The following is a 19,540-nucleotide window of genomic DNA, read 5'->3' on the forward strand; positions in this document are numbered from 1 at the left end:
CGATCCCGGGATGAGTCCACACCGAGCCTGTGGGGGAAAGCCACAGGGCGGACCATTTTTCTGTCCACAGTGTCACATCACTGATTTTGTGCCCTGCGTTTTGAAGACAAATTGCGCAGGCCAGCACGTTGTCATCAGGAGAAACTGGCCTCGATCAAAACGCTGTGGACAGAGTGGTGAGCGCTCCTCCTCAGCACGTGCAACCCATGCGTATCGACGAGGAGCTGGTCTCTTTCAAAGGCCGCTGCTCTTTTAGCCGGTATATGCCTTCCAAGCCAGGAAATTATGGTCTGAAGATAATGGTCCTTTGTGATGTGAAATCTTCCTACGCTTTGAACGCACCGTTTTCTTGACCTCTGGGTGGCGGTGGCGTATTAGAATGAAAGGGAGCAACTTTTTCATAGTGTTGGTGGCATATTGGAAAGAAAGCGTACGCCTCGCTTGGTGGTGTTGCCACACTGGAATTTAAGTGTGCGGCTTTCTCATAACCTCTAGATGGTGGCATACATTTATAAAATGTGAAAGTTATGTATTTATTTATTTATTTTTCACCTATACCCATGCATAATACGCATAATTTGCTTTTTACCTTTTCTGATAAACGATAAATGACAACACATTTTACTGGCAGTCAATGTAATGGTTGGGTTGTCTTGTCTTTTTCAGCAAAGTCCAGCTCTCTTATTCCGACCCCCGTGTCCACCGCGACTGCCATGGTTTCACAGGCCCCCATCATTAAACTGATCACCTCTTCCTCCAATGCCGTCTCCACTTTGGCGACCGGCATCACCACTCAGAGTTCTACAGGCACCTTGTTGCTGAAGACGGCGCCTGCAGGTAGTATGATGACTGGACAGCCACTCATCATACAGCTGCCTGTATCGATGACAAACGGCCAGGCGGGAACACTGGTCAACTTCCCCGTGTCCTCTCTCCCTGCGCCCGGCACACTCAATAAGCCCAAAACCACTGCTCCCGCTACCACCTTCATAATCAAGCCCGCTCCTGTCACGACCACTGCTGCAGGTTCTATTCCAACCCCTATCACTGTGCCAGCGCTCCAGGCTCCCCCTAGCCAGATTTCCTCGGGCCAGATCTCGCTGGCCCGAGCCGTGTACCAAGGCGGCGCCGGGGCGATAACTACACCTAATGCCGGAGTTTCTGTGACCACGGCCAGGACCGTGGTTCCATCCGTATCTGTCGCCGGAGCCATGTCCACCGCGTCCTCGTCGGCGACATCTGGTCCGGCGGCAACGGGGTCCGCGGCTCCTGGACCCCCGCAAGGGACGTCTTTGACATCTAAAACAGGTGCAGTACTCGGGACTGTTAATATTTGTTCTCAACTAGCTGTGTTCTTCTTTGCTTAGACCGTGGTATGTTGAAAACCACAAAGTACTGTCATGGGCAACGAGAACCACTGTCACTGATGCGCTGTCTGACCTTGACCCCCACAAAATAGTCTCTCTGATGGTGTCGCGGTCCATTTCCCTGAGTGAGTAGCGTGGGTTCAGTTCCCACTCAGTGACGGTGGGAATCTCGAGTCCCCTCGGTTGTCCATTGTCCCCTGCTAATGACTCGCAGCCATTTCAGAGCGTAGTCCGCCTTTTGCCCAAAGTCACTCGGGATAGGCTCCAGCACCCCGCCACCCTGATCAGGATAAACGGTGTCGAAAATGGAGCCGACCCACAAACACGGAACGAGATCACTCACAGCCGTAGTAATACGGACTCATCTTAAATCTACGCACTCGGGTGTAGACTAACCCGACTAGCGAAGCCGACCAGACTCCCATCTCCTGATCTCGTTCACTCGCCCCCGCCTGTTGAAGACACGCGTCCACTACGCTTCATCTTAATAAAACTGGATCATTTCTTTTCATTTCTCTTGAGTGTGGTTTCAGACAAGACAGTGTGGTATTGTTTGTTGTTTAAAAAGAAGTAAAATCAAGTATGGTGTTTTCTCCTCTTTTTGTAGACAACCAAGGCACAGGAATCACTCCGTCCAAAGGAGCTGCTCCACTAGCACGTCCCAAAGGCGCCGTCATCGATCTTACCGAGGATGACGATGATGTGCAGGGTGAGACTCTTTGGTTTTTCCCGTTCATGCAGGGACCCCGTTTCTAAATATGTCTTTTCTTTTCGCCAGTCACGGGAGTGAAGGAGGCGACGATTCCAAGCGCCTCGGTAACCCAGCGTTCAAATCCAGCCAGCGTTCCAAGCAGTAAGGGTGCCACTTTAGAACCCGAACCACTTTTCTTGTGGATTCCCGATACTTGATATTTGGATAATCATCCGCGTGGGCCAGGATATTTTTTATTTTCAATCAAAATAACTGAACATTGGCTTTTGCCTCGTCGTCTCACGTGTTCTCTCTCCTCAGGCTCGGCGGCCAGGTCGTCCCCACAGACCAGCCAGAACACCTCCAGTAGTACTCTGTCGGTGCAAACCCGCCCCCAACTGGTGAGAATTTAGAAGTGAATTCTTTCGTGTCGCTAATGTTGCACTCCATCCATTCGTTATCTGAGCCGCTAAGCCTCACTGTGGTCGCGTGATGGTTACACGCTAAATCCGTGAAGTTGTGCGCTTGTTTTGAAAATGTCCCGTGACAAGCGTCCATCTCCAATTGTCTGGGGGAAACAAACGTCCGACATGACGCACACCCTCACCTTCTGTGTACGTGTACACTTTCCTCTGATGTCAGTACACAACCTTCTCATTTTGCGTGTTTGTTTAAACGGTGAAATGTGTGAAGTTTTTGCTGCATGCTTTAAAGGATAAAATATTGCGCCATCTGTTGGAGGAAAACGGCGTGAAGCCAGCAGCCCGGTTTAAATCTGAACATGATTGCACAAGTTTATGTTGCGGGATCAACAACTTTTTAGACATAAGCTATTGGAATGAAGTACACCTTTTTTTTTTCAGCCACTTATACGTGCTGATCCCCCCCCACCGTTTTCCTTATACCTATGCATAATGCTCAGGTATAAGATTCTACGTACATATATAGTACGACATCGGTTCTCGACCACAATCTGTTCCGGAAGGCGGTTCCAGAACCGATTTATTAGAAAACCGAATCGATATTTCCACGTCTCCGTACAGAGGTTGCGTTATACATAATAACAACACGCGCGTCGTGGATCAGCTGGTCGGGCCGTGCGCGTTATGTTATTTCCGCGTTTTTTTCGCGGTGCATTTGAATTCACAATAAAAACGCACGTCGTGGGCAGCTGGTCGGGCCGCGCGCGTTGTGTTATTTCCGGGTACCGATTTTCGTTAGAAAACAGAAGCAAAAAAATCTCGAATTTTTCGTTCGAAAACCGATTTGTTCGAGAACAGAGTATTTCAGTAAGTAGAATCTGTTATTTCCTTGATTTGGGGGTGGGGGGGAGATGGATGTTCTTGAATATTTCTAATACCCCTCTTCAAAAATTCAGCACCAAATTGTAAAAAATACCCAAAAAGTCCCATTCAAAAATGGAAAGCTCAATTTCGATGCGCTGCGTAAGAAGTGAATAGCAATTCGTATCCGACTGTACTTGCAGAAAATCTGCTTGTTTTAGTCAGGATCATTATAAAGTACATTTTCTCAACTTTATATAGGTTTCCTATTGTGAAGTTTTGTCAAATAAATCCCCATTAATTCCTATAAATTCCTGTTACTGTATTGCCATAAAAGTTTCCAATGGTTTGGAAATGGTGCCGATTGACGTACGTGCCGCATTGTCGGGCGCATCCCGGTTTGTAATTGTCACCCGAAATTAATCCAAGACCAACTGCCCGCTTTTTTTTTTTGCCGGAGGTTCTCATGTAAGAATGTTGCGTCTGGCAGGATTCTTCAGCGAAAGCCCGTCCCACAACTACTACGACTACTACTACTACGACTACTACGCCAGCCCGGGGCTCCAGCACGACCCTGCCCCCGCTCCCCGTCACCCCCGTGCCCACGAGCCTGCCGCCGGAGGCTCAGCGGACCTCGCCTCCCCAGCAACCTCAGCTCAAGCTGGTGCCGAGCGCAAGCGGCATCGTGCTGTCCTGGTGCGTGTCGGAAACGGATCAGTCGTGCGCGGCCGTGGAGAGCTATCACCTGTACGCCTACCACCAGGACAACTCCAGCAGCAACTCGGGTCAGCAGCACTGGAAGAAGATCGGCGAAGTGAAAGCTCTTCCTCTGCCCATGGCCTGCACCCTGACCCAGTTCCAGTCTGGCTCCACGTATCATTTTGCCGTTCGGGCCAAAGACATTTACGGGCGCTTTGGCTCCTTCTGCGAACCGCAGTGCACAAACGTTATCAATCCCAGCTCCAACTGAACATTTGGCAAAAGTCCTTTTCGTTTGACCCCTTCCTTTCTTCTTTTAGGCAACGTACGTCTTAGGACCTCCGATATCGTGCATCGTTGACATCCGACTATCTGTAAATACTTTTCCGGCCGGCTTCTGACTTGACGGCGTTGTCAGTGGTTTATGTACGTTGTTCATTTTTCATGATCGATACGGTTGTACAGTATATAAGTGAGCTACTTCTTCACCTCCTCATGATTCACGTCGGATGATTAATGTTTTCGGCTCACGTAAGTCGCCCCGATGTTGTTTGCTTTACTGGAGACGCGATGCCACCGCCGTCGTGTCACCAGAATTGCACAAAAATGTATACATGTGGTAGAAATTGAAAGAGAACTTTTGTAACTTTTGTCTGGTAACCAGACTTGTGACAGACACAATAAAACGCTTTATTAAAGACGCTTCTTACTTCATTTGTGGATATTTTAAATGGCCATTGTCTTATCCTTTAATAGCAAATGTAAAATGATTTTAATTCATCTTTGAACACGCAGCAACTATAAAGGCCAAACATCGCGGGCCTAATGTCAGGATTTTGGGACCAAAACCTGTAGAACTTAATTGGGGGAAAAAAAAAAAAAAAAAAAGTATTTCACTGTTGATGTGGTTCATGGTGTGTATATGTAAGATCTTTGAAGCCCATTATTGCATTAAAGTTTTTCTAAGTATTGTTTGCTCCTCCCCCCCCCCCAAAAAAGGAAAATATATAAAAAAAAAATTCCCCTGATAGATGAATTTGTGGGTGCTGAAGTGCATGCATGCGTGCATCCATTATAATTCAACAGTAAAGGGTTAAAATTGCCGGATATAACTTGTTTTTGGGGGGTAAAGGACTTTTTTTTTTCGTTTGTAAGGCTGCAATTTTTTAAATGACAAAATTATTTAATTATTCTCCCCCACCAAAAATTAAATTACAATTTTTAGCTTATTTGCCTCTTGCTTTGAATACAGATCAAAAGGTGTTTCCAGTACAATGGAATAACAAAATTTGATGAACAAACAAGGACGTCCAAGAGATGAGGGGGCAAAAAAAAAAAGGAATAAAATTTACGATAACCAATCTGAAAGGAAAAAAAAAAAACTCCTTTCGAAGATTTGGTCAAGAACATTTCCGAGCTCCGCTTGAACGCGTCACAATCTCGAGTTTGCCCACGAGCACTCAGGCAATCTCACCAAACAAGACGTGTAATATGCTGAAAATGTTGCGGACAAATCGAATATGTTGCATAACACATCGGTCCCCAACGACCGGGCCGCGGACCGTTGCCGGTCCGTGAATCAATTGGTAACTTGCCGCCGAAGAAATAACTACTTCCGTTGTATTCATTTTCCGATTCCGAACAAGCTTTTATTTTGAAAGAAATGACCAGATTCTCTTGGCTACACCTCTGTCACTTGAATTCAAGTTAAACTCACAAGCTAGCAAAATAAGTAAAAAAAAAAATAGACGTGTTTGGAACATTTCTTTCCGAAGGGAAAAATGCTAAGTGAATAAGACAGACAACTTCCAAGAAAAACAAAGTTATTTCCCCACATAAAAGTCTTTAATTCCCGCATTTTTTGAGGAGCTTTGTGAAGAGATGGACGCGGAGCACACACACGGATGGATATAAGATGCGTCTCCGGAGCGAAAATGAATTACGAGAGCCGCTGCAAACATTTCTCTCAGGAAAAAATGTCGCAAAACTGCCTTACATGGGTGACCTATTCATCCTCCTCAGTGGAAAATGGCAACTGTCTTCGAGAGGACAGATGGACTGGATTTGAGGGGACGGCGTGTGAACAGAAGCATATTTGACACGTTTCAAACATTAGTTTTTAGATTTTGTGTGAGATTGAGCCTTCGCTCTCACAGCTGGTGCACGATCACGTGTCTTTGCTCTGAAAAAGAGTCCGAGCGCTGCTTCCCAACCAAAAAGAACCCACGAACTGCCAGGTGATGGATCCGTGACCCATTAATCAACAAAACCCGGCGAATCCAGCATGTCCGCGCAACTGCTGGAAATCGACAGTACCTTGAAAAGTATTTTCGCGACAACAACTCTGCAGATGTTCCGGATTAAAGTCGCGACAGAATACCCGGAGATCGCCACTGAAGCACTGAAAACCCAGTTTTGCCATTTCCGACATCTTCTCTGTGTCGAGCGGGATTTTCTGGAGCGACAGCAACCAAAACATAATCAACACACTTTGGGTGTCATTGTCTCGCGTTACCCCCCAAATGAGACCGTCTCGTTGCGGAGAAACAAGCTCACGTGTTTGCGTTGTTTATGGTGAGTTCACATTTTCATGCGCTTTAAATTCATTTTCGTGGGGTGTCTGTAATCTTATTTTGAAGGGCTTGTTGAAACGTTACTCTAGGGCAGTAATTCCCAAAGAGCGTGCCGTGGGAAGTTATCCAATTTTATGTAATTGCTAAAAAAAAAAAAAAACCCAAACGTTTAGTCCAAGAAATAATGTATCTTTATTCATCTGTTTATGACAGCGAGGCACAATGACCGAATTAAAAATTATCTTTTATTAAATGGCAGGAAGTACATACAGTAATTAATTGATCCATATTTGTTGACATTTACTTTTGCTGGTGTGCCGTGGGATTTTTCAATTTTAAAATAGAGGTTGGAAATCACTGCTCTAGCAACCAGAGAGCGTTAAATATGAAAGTAAATATGTGCCACTGGGATTTGATTTAAAAACGCCGCTGAAAATGTGATGTTGTAAAATTCGCATTGTTATTCCAAAGTGGATCACATTTCCAATAGCTGTATTTCAGTTTGACTTTTCAATGTTAACAAATTCACCATATATATATATAAGTCAACTTTTAAAATTCAAACGTAACATTTTCATTCCGTCTAAATTCAGTGTTAAAACGGCAGGGTTACTTCAGGTCAGGACCCAACAACCAGCCAATCCGGTGACACTTTCTTAGTATGTGACGTCACGTGACTAAGAAAGAGTAACTGGATTGGCTGGGAGTTCGGTTCTTACCTTCTTAACACTGAATTGACTTCCATATTTGGGCTGTGGACTCCAAGAGAGGGAGATGGTTCAAACCGACGAATTTATTTCAGCTGTTGAAAAATAACATTCATGGAATGTTTAATAAAAAAAAAAAATATCCCCAAAAAAGTTGAACCGTTGTGTAGGTGTAGAGCTCGTGCACCTACGTCATCAAACCCGTCACTGGCCGGAAGTGTCGGTCAGGCGTGTGTGTATTTTGGTTGGTCACCATCCATCACGTTTAATTGCCGAAATCCATCGATATTTTCTGTTTTTTTTTTTTTTAATGATGGTATTCCAAAGAATGATCTCTTTGAATATCTGTCACGTCTGTCGTGACAACCAACAACACAACAAGTCTCGGGCATTGGTTCAATTTCCCTCACACTGTCGAGCGGCTCTTTTTGACCGGCAATATGGCGCCGTGAAAATGGTGACGTCACGTGCACGAGCTCAATATTTCGATAAAAGAGAAAGAAATGTGGAATTTCTGGCTCTTGTTCTTTCTTTTTCCATGTGCATTTTTCATTATTATATTATTCATGATCATGTTTATTTTGGGCAGCACACTGGGCTCAGCTGTAGCGTCAGAGCACACTGTGCAGATAAAATATCGATATCGATGCCGATTACTGGACCGGTATCGATTCAGCCCTGATCACAATTCGATAACTATTTGTTTGTTTGGTCATCGGTCCATTTAACCCTTGTGCCCTCGTGAAATTCAGATATTTCAAAGAATTTCACAAGTCTGCAAAAGGGTGGCCCCCAAATGGAGCCGAGCGCAACCAACTCATTGGAATTCCTGGAATAATCCACCGAGAGAGGGCGCCATTGCTCTCAGTATGCAAGGTGAGTTTGCCTGGCCAATTGTTGCCACATCCCTTCTGGAGCTCCCCTCATTGAGCATCCGATGGATGGAGGGGGGGTGGGGGGGAGACCCCTTCCCCCCCTCCCTACCACAGCTCTCTCTCTCTCTCTCTCTCTCTCTCTCTTTGGAGGAGAGCGAGCGGCCACAGTTCGGGCTGAGCGCGGCGCCTCGCAGCGAGCATCAGCGGCGGCGCCGCAGCCTTCCGCACTTTGGCGAAGATTTGGCGCTCATCCACTGGGACGCTTGCATTTTTCTTTGACGAGGAAAGCAAGAGAAGAAGAGAGGGAGTTGGGGTGTTTAAACTGAAAAGGAACCCCCCCCCAAAAAAAAAAAAAAAAAAAAAATCTTTGCCTGCCTGACTCAAAAGAGCAAAGACGGAAGGCTTTGGAGTATTCCTTTTTTTCTTCCGTTTTCAATTTTTCCTCTTCCTCATGGCGGTGCTGGGAGGTGCTTTCTCTTTTCACATCGTCTCTCTGTCCGTCCTCTGCCTCCTCATCTATTTCTCCATCTACCTGCTGTACAATTTTGCCCGTTTGTGACTGACCAAAGTGGACTTTTCCCGTCACCGCCATCGATTTTCTTTGCTGGTTGTCGCTCTCCCATCGTTTACATCTCTGTCTGTGAATCTTTTTTTTTTTTTTCCAGCTTGGGATCAATTTTCCTACAAAAAAAAAAAACCCAAGCCCCCCCAATCAATCATTTCCATAAATGACCCCCCACCCTTTTTTTCCCCTTCTCCTTTAGTCCCCTTCCCCACCCATTTACTGTGCACCCCACTTGCGGGATTCTTAGATGTTACTCTAGGTAGGTTAACTATCGTTTAGTGTTTTGTCTACGTGTCTGTCTGTGTGTATTTGTGTGTGCTTTATGTATGCATAAAAACACACGCTAACAATTTCACACACACACACACACGCACACACACACACACACACACACACACGCACTTCTACCACGGTTGACCAAACTCAGGGCGGGGGGGGGGGGGGTCGAAAATGGGTCGCGATGGATTTAATTTTTTTTTTTTTTTTGATGGGTTGATGAACGTGAGTCTGTTTTTCCCTTGTTTAATTCATATTTTTTGGGTCTTTTGTTATGGCATATTTATTGGAATAAGTTTGGCAGTGGCGGGAAAACACGTTTCCAGTTTGTGTTCTGAATTGTAAAGTTTTAGGAACAAACTTTTTTTTTGAGGGGGGGGGGACGGGGACTTGTGTTTTTTTTTTTTTTTTTTCGTTTCCACAATAAGATCAGGCTTCAGAATTTAAGAGGAAACTTCATTTAAATTGTAGCTCCGGACTAAATGATTGTTTTTTTTTTTTTTACATTGATTCTCATGTATGAATCAGTTTTTTTTTAATTTATTATTTTTCATCCAATCTATATTTCTGAGCTTTGAAGCCCCCCATGTGAGGCAGACCGATCGACAGCTGATGACGAACGCGTCTCCGAAGCAGACATGACTAAACGATCCCAACGGCGCCGGACCCTCGCCGCCCTCCTTTTTGTCTCAATCGCTGCGACGCCCGCCTCGTGGGGGCGCCTCCGCTTTTCGGGCGAAGGTGCAACATTGTCACCTTTTTGTGCATAGGGTGGCCTTGGTGAGGGCGAAACGCCCCCCCCCCCCTTTCGCCATGCCTTTGCTTTCTGCGTCTCGCCCGCGCTGGCCTCCTGCGCTCTGTACGTTCCGTGTCGCAGAAAAGAGTTAATTAGGTGAGTAGTGAGCATGAGCGTCAGGAGTGCGCACGTAGGACTGATCTGCATGTTTGGACGCATCGTCGCGCATGAACTCGGCTCACTTGGCGGCTCCTCTCTCGCCACTTCAACTCTCCTTCACCCCCCCCCCCCCCCCGCTCTGCCCAATTGGTTGATTTCATCTTTATGCGTCGCGGTCGCGGCAAGCGCGTCATTTGATGAGGATTGGAGCGAAAAGGGAAATCCTCACCCCTTGACCTTTTCCCATTTACGGCGGGAGTCGGCTTCAAGTACTTAAACGCGTCCGAGTGTCTCCGTCGGCTTACGTAAGTCGGCCGGGCCCGTTCGGAGTGTGCCGCGTTGTGCAGGTGCACGTCGTGGCCATTATGTAATTATGTTCATCCATCTTTGATGGGAAGTTGCAATGCTCAATTATCACCCGATTGGATTTCCGTGTTTTATGCGTTCATTTACGATGACTCGCCGTGGCGACCCCTGACGGGGACAAACCGAAAGGAAAAGAATGATTTCAAATCGTCTTTCCTTCTCACTGTAAAATTAATCAATCCCTTCCACGGCAAACCTTTGGCCTCATAAAACCTTGCATAACTGTACCCAAAAAAAAAAAAGATTGAAAAAATGTATAGTTAGAAAATCCATCCATTTTCTTTGCCGCTTATCCTCATGAGGGTCACGGGAAGTGCTGGAGACTATCCCAGCTGTCAACGGGCAGGAGGCGGATTTCACCCTGAACTGGTTGCCGGGCGATAGCAGGGCACATCGAGACAATCGCACCTATGGGCAATTGAGGGTGTCCAATTAATGTTACGTGTTTTTGGGATGTGGGAGGAAACAGGTCAAGGTGTCAAAAGGGGCCCCGGGGGCCAGATTCGGTCCGCCACATGACTTTATGTGGCCCGCAAAGTCAAATCACGTGTGTCAACTTCCGCAATTCCGCTGAAAATCTGTACCGAAATTTCAAATTGTCCTATCGTAGACGAAAATGTTGAGTTATCATAAACATTTTTGTGTTACCAAGATGAACAACGGTTGAAAAATCCCATTACCCTTGACTTCTGATTCAAAAAGTAGTTCATAAATTTCATGTGTCAATATGATGAGGTGATTAAAGATTTTGACGATTTTAGTCATAACGCCCCTCTGAGGGAAACCATAACTCCGTGACAAAAATGAGTTTGACACCCCCGCTTTAGGCTCAGGATTCTCTGAGACCGCATCAGAGGCCGGCGTGAGCCAGCCTGGAGTCCGATCAGTTCAAGCTTGATGTGTGCCGGCCGGGCCTCGCTCGAAAGGACCCACCTTTAAAAACCGTCGACTTCTGGAACGCTCGAAAAGCTTACAAAAGGATCTCGTCCGTCCACAGTTGGACAAACTCCTGCTTGTCTTTCAAGGACTGGCCAGGCTGCAAAGACGACTGCGAGAGAGGAGCGCAGAATAAAAAAAACGAGTGGGGAAAAAAACTCTACGTAGCGCATTGGCTGAAGACCAGCTGAAATTTCTGTCGCCAACGCAATCTTATCCAAAACCTCAATAAACAATAACGTCCTCTCACGTGCTGTGTAAAAATACGAAAGCGTTTGTCTTAGTTTAAGCACTCCTTGTTTCCGCTTACGTGAAGGTCAGACTACATTTTATGACCAGTTAAAGCAGAAATGTATGAAATTCACTTTTCAACCTACTGTAGACGTCTCAAACATGCTTCCCCCGTTCTTAAATGTCACACTCGTGTGAAAAGAAGTCAGTGGAAAATGTTTGAAACCGCAAAGTCTGAGCGCTTATGACCACGGTCGCCTTTTGTGCTTTGACGTTTGCCTCTGGCCTCCCTTTGTGAATTTCGCTTTTTTTTTGGGCCCGTGGGGGTTCTCTTTTGCCGCCTCCCGCAACAACGTGCGTAGTTGTGAATATATGACGGTGAACGGTTGTCTACCCCACCCGCTCGCCCAAATTTGACCGCCATAGGCTGCAAGTAACAAGCGCAAGAGAAAATGGCGTCTTGTTCGCGTTACACCTCTTGTTGGGGCTCATCCCTCTTTGAGCATAAAGTCTTGGAAAAAGCCCAAGAAAATAGAGAAGAAAATAAGTATTTGAACACCCTGCTGTATTGCAAGTTCTTGGAAATCATGGAGAGGTCTGAAATGTTCATCGTACTGTCGGCGCATGTCCACTGTGAGAGAGATCATCTAAAAAAAAGAAAAATCCAGGCATCACAATCTACGATTTATTTGTGTGATACAGGTGCAAATAAGTATTTGAACACCTGAGAAAAGCAATGTCGAAATTACAGTTCCAGAGGTCAAACGTTTCCTGTAGTTGTTCACCAGGTTTGCACACACTGCAGGAGGGATTTTGGCCCACCCCTCCACACAGATCTTCTTCTCTCGATCAGACGGGTTTCTGGGCTGTCGCTGAGAAACGCGGAGTTTCAGCTCTCCCTCCAAGGATTTTCTATCTGGTTTAGGTCTGGAGACTGGCTCGGCCACGCCAGAACCTCGATATGCTTCTTACGGAGCCACTCCTTGGTTTTCCTTTCCGTGCGCTTCGGGTCATTGTCGTGTTAACAGACCCAGCCACGACCCATCTTCAGTGCTCTGACTGAGGGGAAGAGGTTCTTCCCCAAAATCTCACAATACAAGACCGCGGTCATCCTCTCCTTAATCCAGTCCCATGTGCAGAAAAACACCCCCCCCCCCACGCTTCACAGTAGGGATGGTGTTCTGTTCTTGGGATGGAACTCATCATTGGTCTTCCTCCAAACATGGTTAGTGGAATAATGACCAAAAAGTTCCATTGTGGTCTCATCTGACTAAAAAAAAGGTTCTCCTGTGACTCTGTATGATCCAAATGGATTCTCTCTCTCCCAGTGGACATGCACCTACCATGAAAATTTCCGACCCCTCCGTGATTTCTAAGTGGTCAAACTTGCAATATAGCGGGGTGTTCAAATACTTTTCTTCACTGTATTTGCCTAAACATAGGCGCACTGAAGTTTTATGTGACTTCAGAGGCTGAAAACCAAACCGTTCCATCTGCACATCGATGGCGGTTTGTGTGCACGCAAAGCGAAAGCCCTGCGAGTGTTTCTTGCGAGAACGTCGATGAGTTTGCAACGCGATGCTCGTCCTCCCGCAGACGAATCATCTTGTGACTCTTCTTCTCCTTCTCTCATTCAGACCGAGGAAGATGAGCGCCGACGTGGGTCCGATCGAGCCATAAACGCGGCTGGCCGGCTGAAACCGAAGTCACAAAACATCCAAGAGGGAAGGAGGGGGCGATATATGAATACATACGGCACCCCGCTTCCCATCTCCACGGCAACCGAGTTTCTGCGAGGAGACCCGGCCGAGCCGTCGCCGCCGGCGTCGGAGTGAGTGAGTGAGAGGAGGACAAAAAAAACGCCAAGGAAGCAACACGGCTTGATGATGTTCCGCCACCCTCGGCGCACGTCTTTCGCTGTCTTGTAATGCGCAAATCGCCGCCGATGTTCAACAAGTCCAAATCGGCTCCAGCTTGGCTCCTTTGACTTTATTTCCGTCATCATTCCAAAGCTTTACGTCGCTCACGTTTGCAAAAACCACCCGTGACCCCCCCCCCCCTTTCCCCTCCGATTCCTCGGCACCGCCTCGACCGCGGATCAGCTCTCCGACCCCCGGAGATCCCCCCCACCCCCCCACCCCCTCGCAGCCTTCAATTTTCCCCGTGTGCGACTTCCTGCGCCCGCCCGCCCTCCATCCGAGGCTATGAGAGGAGGACTCGAATCCCAGCTCACTCCATCATGCCAGTTGTGAAGAGCCGAGAGGAGATCCGGGCTGGCGATGTTCAAGGTAGGCTCGGCCGTTTGCGTCGTCGGACGAGACGACGTCTCACGTCGGGGGCCCGGCAGAAACGACACTCGGACAATTGTCACATGCATACATTTACTTTTGTGTTTATGACTCGGAAGCAAAAAAAAAACCAAAACAAAACAAAACGATATTTTAAAAGCGGCAGTAGCATGCCATGATAATAATGAGAAAAAATGTACGCAACGGTACACAAAAACGCATCAAGCACTGCAGACAAAAGGCAAAAGCACAGATAGAATTCGTCATAGGTGCAACATGCAAAACATTGAAAACACATAAATAACTACTCAATGTAGTTATTGTTGCACAACAGACAGAAATTAAATGAGTTCTGAAATATTTGCAATGTAAATTTGTATCAATAAATTAGCATGTAGTAGAAAAGCCCATTTACTTTGATGGATACATTCTAGAAATCATTTTCATATAATCAATCATTTTTTTGTGTGTAATTCCCATTTTTCTTTCCACCAAAATTCTTAAAAGTAAATAGCGCACATTATTCATAGCTATTGAAAAAAAAAATAAAATATAACCCTAACGCTAATATCTAAATGTAAGATGTCATCCAGAGGTTATGAAAATGTCGTACACTTTCATTCTAATATGCAACCACCAACTGGAGGTGATGAAATAGTTGCAGCCTACACTTTTATTGAAAGAAGGATGTGTGGCTGCATATACGTACAGTTGTGCTCATGAGTTTGGTGCACAAAAAAGTAAAAAATAAAAGTCAATCGTGCACGCTATACATAGCTATTGAAGAAAATGGGGAAAAAAATATCTAAATGTAAGCTGTCATCCAGAGGTTATGAAAATGGCGTACACTTTCATTCTAACATGCAAGCACCACCTAGAGGTGATGAAATAATTGTAGCTTATACTTTGATTGACAGGACTACGTGTGGCTGCATATACGTACAGTTGTGCTCATGAGTTTTGTGCACAAGCGACTAGAAGGACGTGACTTTTGGCGAGTGGTGATGTTGCATGTTTTTGCTTGGTACACTGACTGACGGGATTTTGTTGGCCAAGCGGGGACTCCTTTGGGGGGGGGGGGGGGGGTTGCAGGCGCATCACCGACAGCGGCGGCCGTGAGAGCAGAGCGAGCGGCAACAAGATGTTGGCCGATGAGTCACTTTTGGATGCAAGCTGCCACCTGTGAGCAGCTTTACAAATGTTGATTGGAACCGTGGAAGGGATTGGAGGTGCCGAGCAGCCTGGTGTCGGTTGTTTACTGAGAGCTGAGGAAAGGGGGCGTGGGGGGGGGGGTCTGAGGAGACACAAGTGGTGACAGCGTGACTCAGCCGTAACTTCAATCTCGCGCTTATTGGGGCAACCAAATCTCCCATACGTGAGAAAATGTGCTACGTTCTGATCTCTTTTGGGCACGTTTCCCTCGCGCCGACCAATCAGCTTGTGTCTTGTCCAGGTGTTCCTCGTCGTCTCTGCGGATTTAACTTCCTGGTTTCGTTCGGTTCTTGTCCGGTCCATTATTTGTGCACGTCCGTGTCAGGTCAGTTACATCACCGCTCTTGTAGCTTTGTTTAAGTGTTTGTTTGTTACTCCGTTCGGTTGCCTTTATTTTATTATTTCAATATTATTTTGAAACTCTTGCCTTGCCTCCCTGCTTCCCTACACTCGCGTCCTATACTTTTTTTTCTTTTCACCGCCTTCCTTCTCTTCAAAACCCGCACCGATGACTCCCTTTTAACAAGAGTTTGAATGTTAATTTTAAAATGAGGACATATCCTCTGTTATAAGAAGGCAGGATCCCCTTATTTCAGTTTATTTTTACTTCCGACACTTAAAACAAGATTAAAATGAAAGAGATTTTTAAACAAGCGCTAGCATTAGCACAGCAAACAAGCCCATATTAGCCCCAGTTGCTACATTGTGAGCATGACTTATTCCTTCTGGAGTGTTCATTTAACGCTCAATTAAAGTTTACGTTTCGGGCAGTTTCCGTACAATCAATTAAAAATCTAAGAGGTGATAAAATCTAGGGAGCCGAAATGTTGTTAACGCCACGTCGCTTCTGAATCCTCACAGCTGCCTGAGCTCCTTCCTTTCAAGGCACCTCCTCTGTTCACCCTTATTTTTGTCAGTTTTTTCTTTGCTAGTTTTATGCCCAGCGTTTAGCAGGCAAAGGATTGGCTTTTTTAAAATGCTCATTTCTAACTTTACAGAATTGGATATTGTGCCTAAATTTTAGCAAAGCTCCTGAAGCCCAGGGTAGCTGGTCAGCACGAGGCCGAGGTCTGTGTCTGCTCTGATTGTGCCTGGGATTGAATGAACTCTGATTCCCCCCCCCACCATTATTTTTGTTTCTTATGTGTGGGTTTTTCTTAAAAAAAAAAAATAAAAACAAATAAATTTAAGATATGCAGATTTTTCCCAGATTTGTTTCGGGATGTTCTATTGTCAGGACTTTTTTTAAATTGCAAACTTGCCATTGAATGGTGGGGAAAAGCATTAAAATCCTTACTTGATCTTTTTTTACATCACAAAATGCTGGCATTTGACCAGGGGTGTGTAGACTTTTTATATTGACTTTTGTACGCCTGAATTTTGCACGCATCGGTTAATAAGCCACGTGGAGCGTTTCCCGGTTTTCCTGTACATGAGCCACTACGGACCATACACCGCGGATAAATACGGAAATGCGTACGGGTACGTTGTGAAATAAGAAATTCCCACAGAGACTTTTGTAAATGTTGATTTGCATAAATTGTTTCAGAGCAGTGACTGCAGTTAAACGACTCAAACCGAACAGAAAAGTTTTTATGCGTCCTCCTCCTGATCACTGACACCGCAAAAGTCGTCGTCTTCGGTCTCGGACTTGACGAGCGTCAGAAAGTCTCCGTTGCAAAGCTTTTCAGCCTCTCTGTCGGTTTCATTTCGAGTTACTGCTGAAGTTGGGCTGACTCAAATGACGAGTTTCGCTTGTGGCCAGTTTTTGGGAGGGATTTGAAATTAATTTCATTCCAAATACATATTTTGCATTTGTGCGTGTTGTGCTGTGTTTTGCTTAGAGCGCACCAAAAACTAGCTGCTTTGATTTCTCGTCTCGTTTATTAAAAACTCGGAGGAAATCCATCCATTTTCTTAGCCGCTTATCCTCACGAGGGTCGTGGGGATTGCTGGAGCCTGTCCCAGCTGCCAACCGGGAGGAGGCGGCGTACACCCTGAACTGGTCGCCAGCCAATCGCAGGGCACACGGAGACAAACAGTCGCACTCTTAATCACACCGAAGGGGCAATTGAGAGTGTCGAATTAATGTCGCATGTTTTTGGGATGTGCGAGGAAACCGGAGGAAAAACCCGCGCAGGCACAAAGGAGAACATGCAAACTCCACACCGGCGGGTCCGGGATTGAACCCGGGACCTCAGAACTGTGAGGCCGACACTTTCCCAGCTGATCCACCGTGCCGCCCTCAGAGGAAATATCAGTCATTAATACATTTGTTCCTTCTCTCATGAATTAATCTTTGATCTTATTTAGAGGAATGCCTTAACTCCAAGTGCCCCAAAGTTTTTTTTTTTTTTAACGTTTACGAAACCCAAATTTTTGTTACGTTATGTATGCCTGATAAATACGCAATTGACTGTGCAACTTGAATGGGATATTTTTAAGTGACGCCCCTTTTCCAACGCGCTTGCGGTAATTAGTGTTTTAATTGAAAACAATGCCCCCCAGTTATAAAGCGGCGCCATTTCCAACTCACATCAGGCGTCGACGTGCATGCAGACGCCGAATCTCAAAATCTCAAAAGTGGGAAGCGAGCGCGACTCCCATCTTGTGTTTATTTTTGATTCGTACCTCGCCTTGCCTCCACCTGGTCATGTGTGACTGCGATAGGAGGAGGAAGAGCTAAGAATAGCGAGGAGGGGGCCCGATGCCGCCATGCCGCTTCTACCCACGCTGCTGCGTTCCTTCCTTGGCGTGCCCCCCCCCACCCCACAACCTCCCAAGATCTGCAGCACAGATCTGCAATGTGTGCAACACAAGTGAATTATCTCTCCCCCCCCCCCCCCCATTCAGTGATGTTCTCTCGCACATTTTTTTTTGCGCCCTGCTTGTGAGTGACGACAAATAACGTCGCCATTTTCATCAAGCGGTGGCCAAAGTGCGTCTTTTAAAGCTTTTGTTTGAAAGCTTTTCCCACGCCGATGGAATAAAAAGAAACGATGCGGTCGGGGGTCATGTCAGAACAAAAGCTAAATAATATTTAATGGCGCAGACCTCAAATGCTGTTGCCCCCCACCCCATGTGACACCATACGTTGGAGTCGCTAACCGGTGTGACATATAAGATTATGTCATGTAATTACAAAACGCGTGTTATTGAAGGCCAAGTGGGTGAGCGCATCCGCCTCACAGTCTCGAGGACCGGGATTCAAACCCCGGCGCCGCCTGCGTGGAGTTGGCAGGTTTTCTCTGGGTACTCCGGTGTTCTCCCACATCCCCGAAACATGTATGGTAGGTTAACTGAAGCCTTTTAATTGCCCGTAGGTGTGAATGTGAGAGCCGACGGCCTTGCGCTCGGTTGGCGACCAGTTCAGGGCGCACACCGCCTCTCGCCGGAATATAGCCGGGATAGCGGTCGCTGTGAATTGACGGGCGCGACATCGCACAGTCGAGCACGAAAAATCCCACGTGTAAAGTTTGCTACGAGTAGAAATACATAGATATTGAAAGACGTCGCTTATTTTGTGTAGTCTTGACCATTGTTCCCTCTAAGCTGCGCCACTGCGCAATTGTGCACTTGTCGCACGCTCTCAGCGCGCATGAAAACTGATCCAGTGCAGTGAACCCCAGCCTGATGTCCTTTTTTTGTATTTTAAAACACATGGACGCACACGGTCTCTGCTGCTCAGCCTATTTCTACTTCCTAGTTTACCTGACACCGCCCCCCCCCTCCGCTCTTAAAGGGGTAAACTCATAATTACAAACAGAACACACACCCGTGACTTTATATAACTGGTTGAGCACACTTGTTGAGTGACTGGGATAGGCTCCAACACGACCGTGACCCTCATGAGGATAAGTGGTATAGATTTGTTTGTTTGAAAAAGACATATTTTTTGGATTACCCAGCATGCCTAGTGCCATTGAATAGTTGTTCCGATACTCTTTGTGTGTTTGATTGACTGGCAACCGACGCTTTCCTCGCCCACATGTGAGCCTCAAAACTTTAGCCAACAACCTGCCTCGTAAGTCACATTAGCACTTCGCTCCCATTTTCCAGTTTTGCTTTGCAATTTCTCATCTTTCGCCCGGCGCCACCGGACGGCTGCGCCGCCAGCTGTTCCTGCGAATACGTCTCTGTAGCCGCACGGTGGGGGCCGCCGGTTGCCACCTAATTACCGGAGTCGGGAGTAGGAGAGTTTTTGTCGAGCGGAAAGCTGCAGAGGTGAGAAGGACGCGACGCAGGTGCAAGAGGAAGCGGCGGCGGTTGTTAGCCAGTTGGTTGGGGCCTTGAAGATGCTGCAGCGGTCACGGGGAAAGGCGAAAAGTCAGCCGCGCTCGCTTCGAGAGGGTAAATTGCGAGGCGGGAAGGTGGAATGATGCGCCGTGATGTGATGTGTTGGTCCTGACAAGTGAAGTGACGTCCGCGCGCGGCCATTTTCTTCCAAATGTGAGCGATGCTGCATGTTGAAAAAAAAAAAAAAACAAAAAAAAAAAACACCAAACCAAAAAGGTGTTTGTGCCTACTGTTGCTTCAGGGCCTCTCGTAATTCAGATAACCGGCACCGCGTTTCTCC

General features: G+C 46.5%; 2 protein-coding genes across 6 annotated transcripts in view; both read left to right on the forward strand.

Moving 5' to 3' along the window:
* Positions 1–4,740, forward strand: part of atf7ip (activating transcription factor 7 interacting protein) — a 36,967-nt gene extending 32,227 nt beyond the window's left edge. For all 4 annotated transcript variants that reach the window (XM_061829872.1, XM_061829874.1, XM_061829873.1 and 1 more), the window contains exons 9-13: positions 667–1,308; positions 1,975–2,076; positions 2,146–2,220; positions 2,380–2,459; positions 3,832–4,740. In XM_061829872.1, coding sequence (XP_061685856.1) covers positions 667–1,308; positions 1,975–2,076; positions 2,146–2,220; positions 2,380–2,459; positions 3,832–4,311 — 1,379 coding nt within the window. In that variant the 3' untranslated portion in view covers positions 4,312–4,740. The remainder of the gene's footprint in view (positions 1–666; positions 1,309–1,974; positions 2,077–2,145; positions 2,221–2,379; positions 2,460–3,831) is intronic.
* Positions 4,741–5,752: 1,012 nt separating this feature from the next.
* grin2bb (glutamate receptor, ionotropic, N-methyl D-aspartate 2B, genome duplicate b) overlaps positions 5,753–19,540 on the forward strand; it is a 116,002-nt gene continuing 102,214 nt past the window's right edge. For both annotated transcript variants that reach the window (XM_061828706.1, XM_061828707.1), the window contains exons 1-2: positions 5,753–6,614; positions 13,102–13,752. In XM_061828706.1, coding sequence (XP_061684690.1) covers positions 13,744–13,752 — 9 coding nt within the window. In that variant the 5' untranslated portion in view covers positions 5,753–6,614; positions 13,102–13,743. The remainder of the gene's footprint in view (positions 6,615–13,101; positions 13,753–19,540) is intronic.

Source organism: Syngnathoides biaculeatus, chromosome 9 (assembly GCF_019802595.1).
Source record: "Syngnathoides biaculeatus isolate LvHL_M chromosome 9, ASM1980259v1, whole genome shotgun sequence".
NCBI classification, from domain to species: domain Eukaryota; kingdom Metazoa; phylum Chordata; class Actinopteri; order Syngnathiformes; family Syngnathidae; genus Syngnathoides; species Syngnathoides biaculeatus.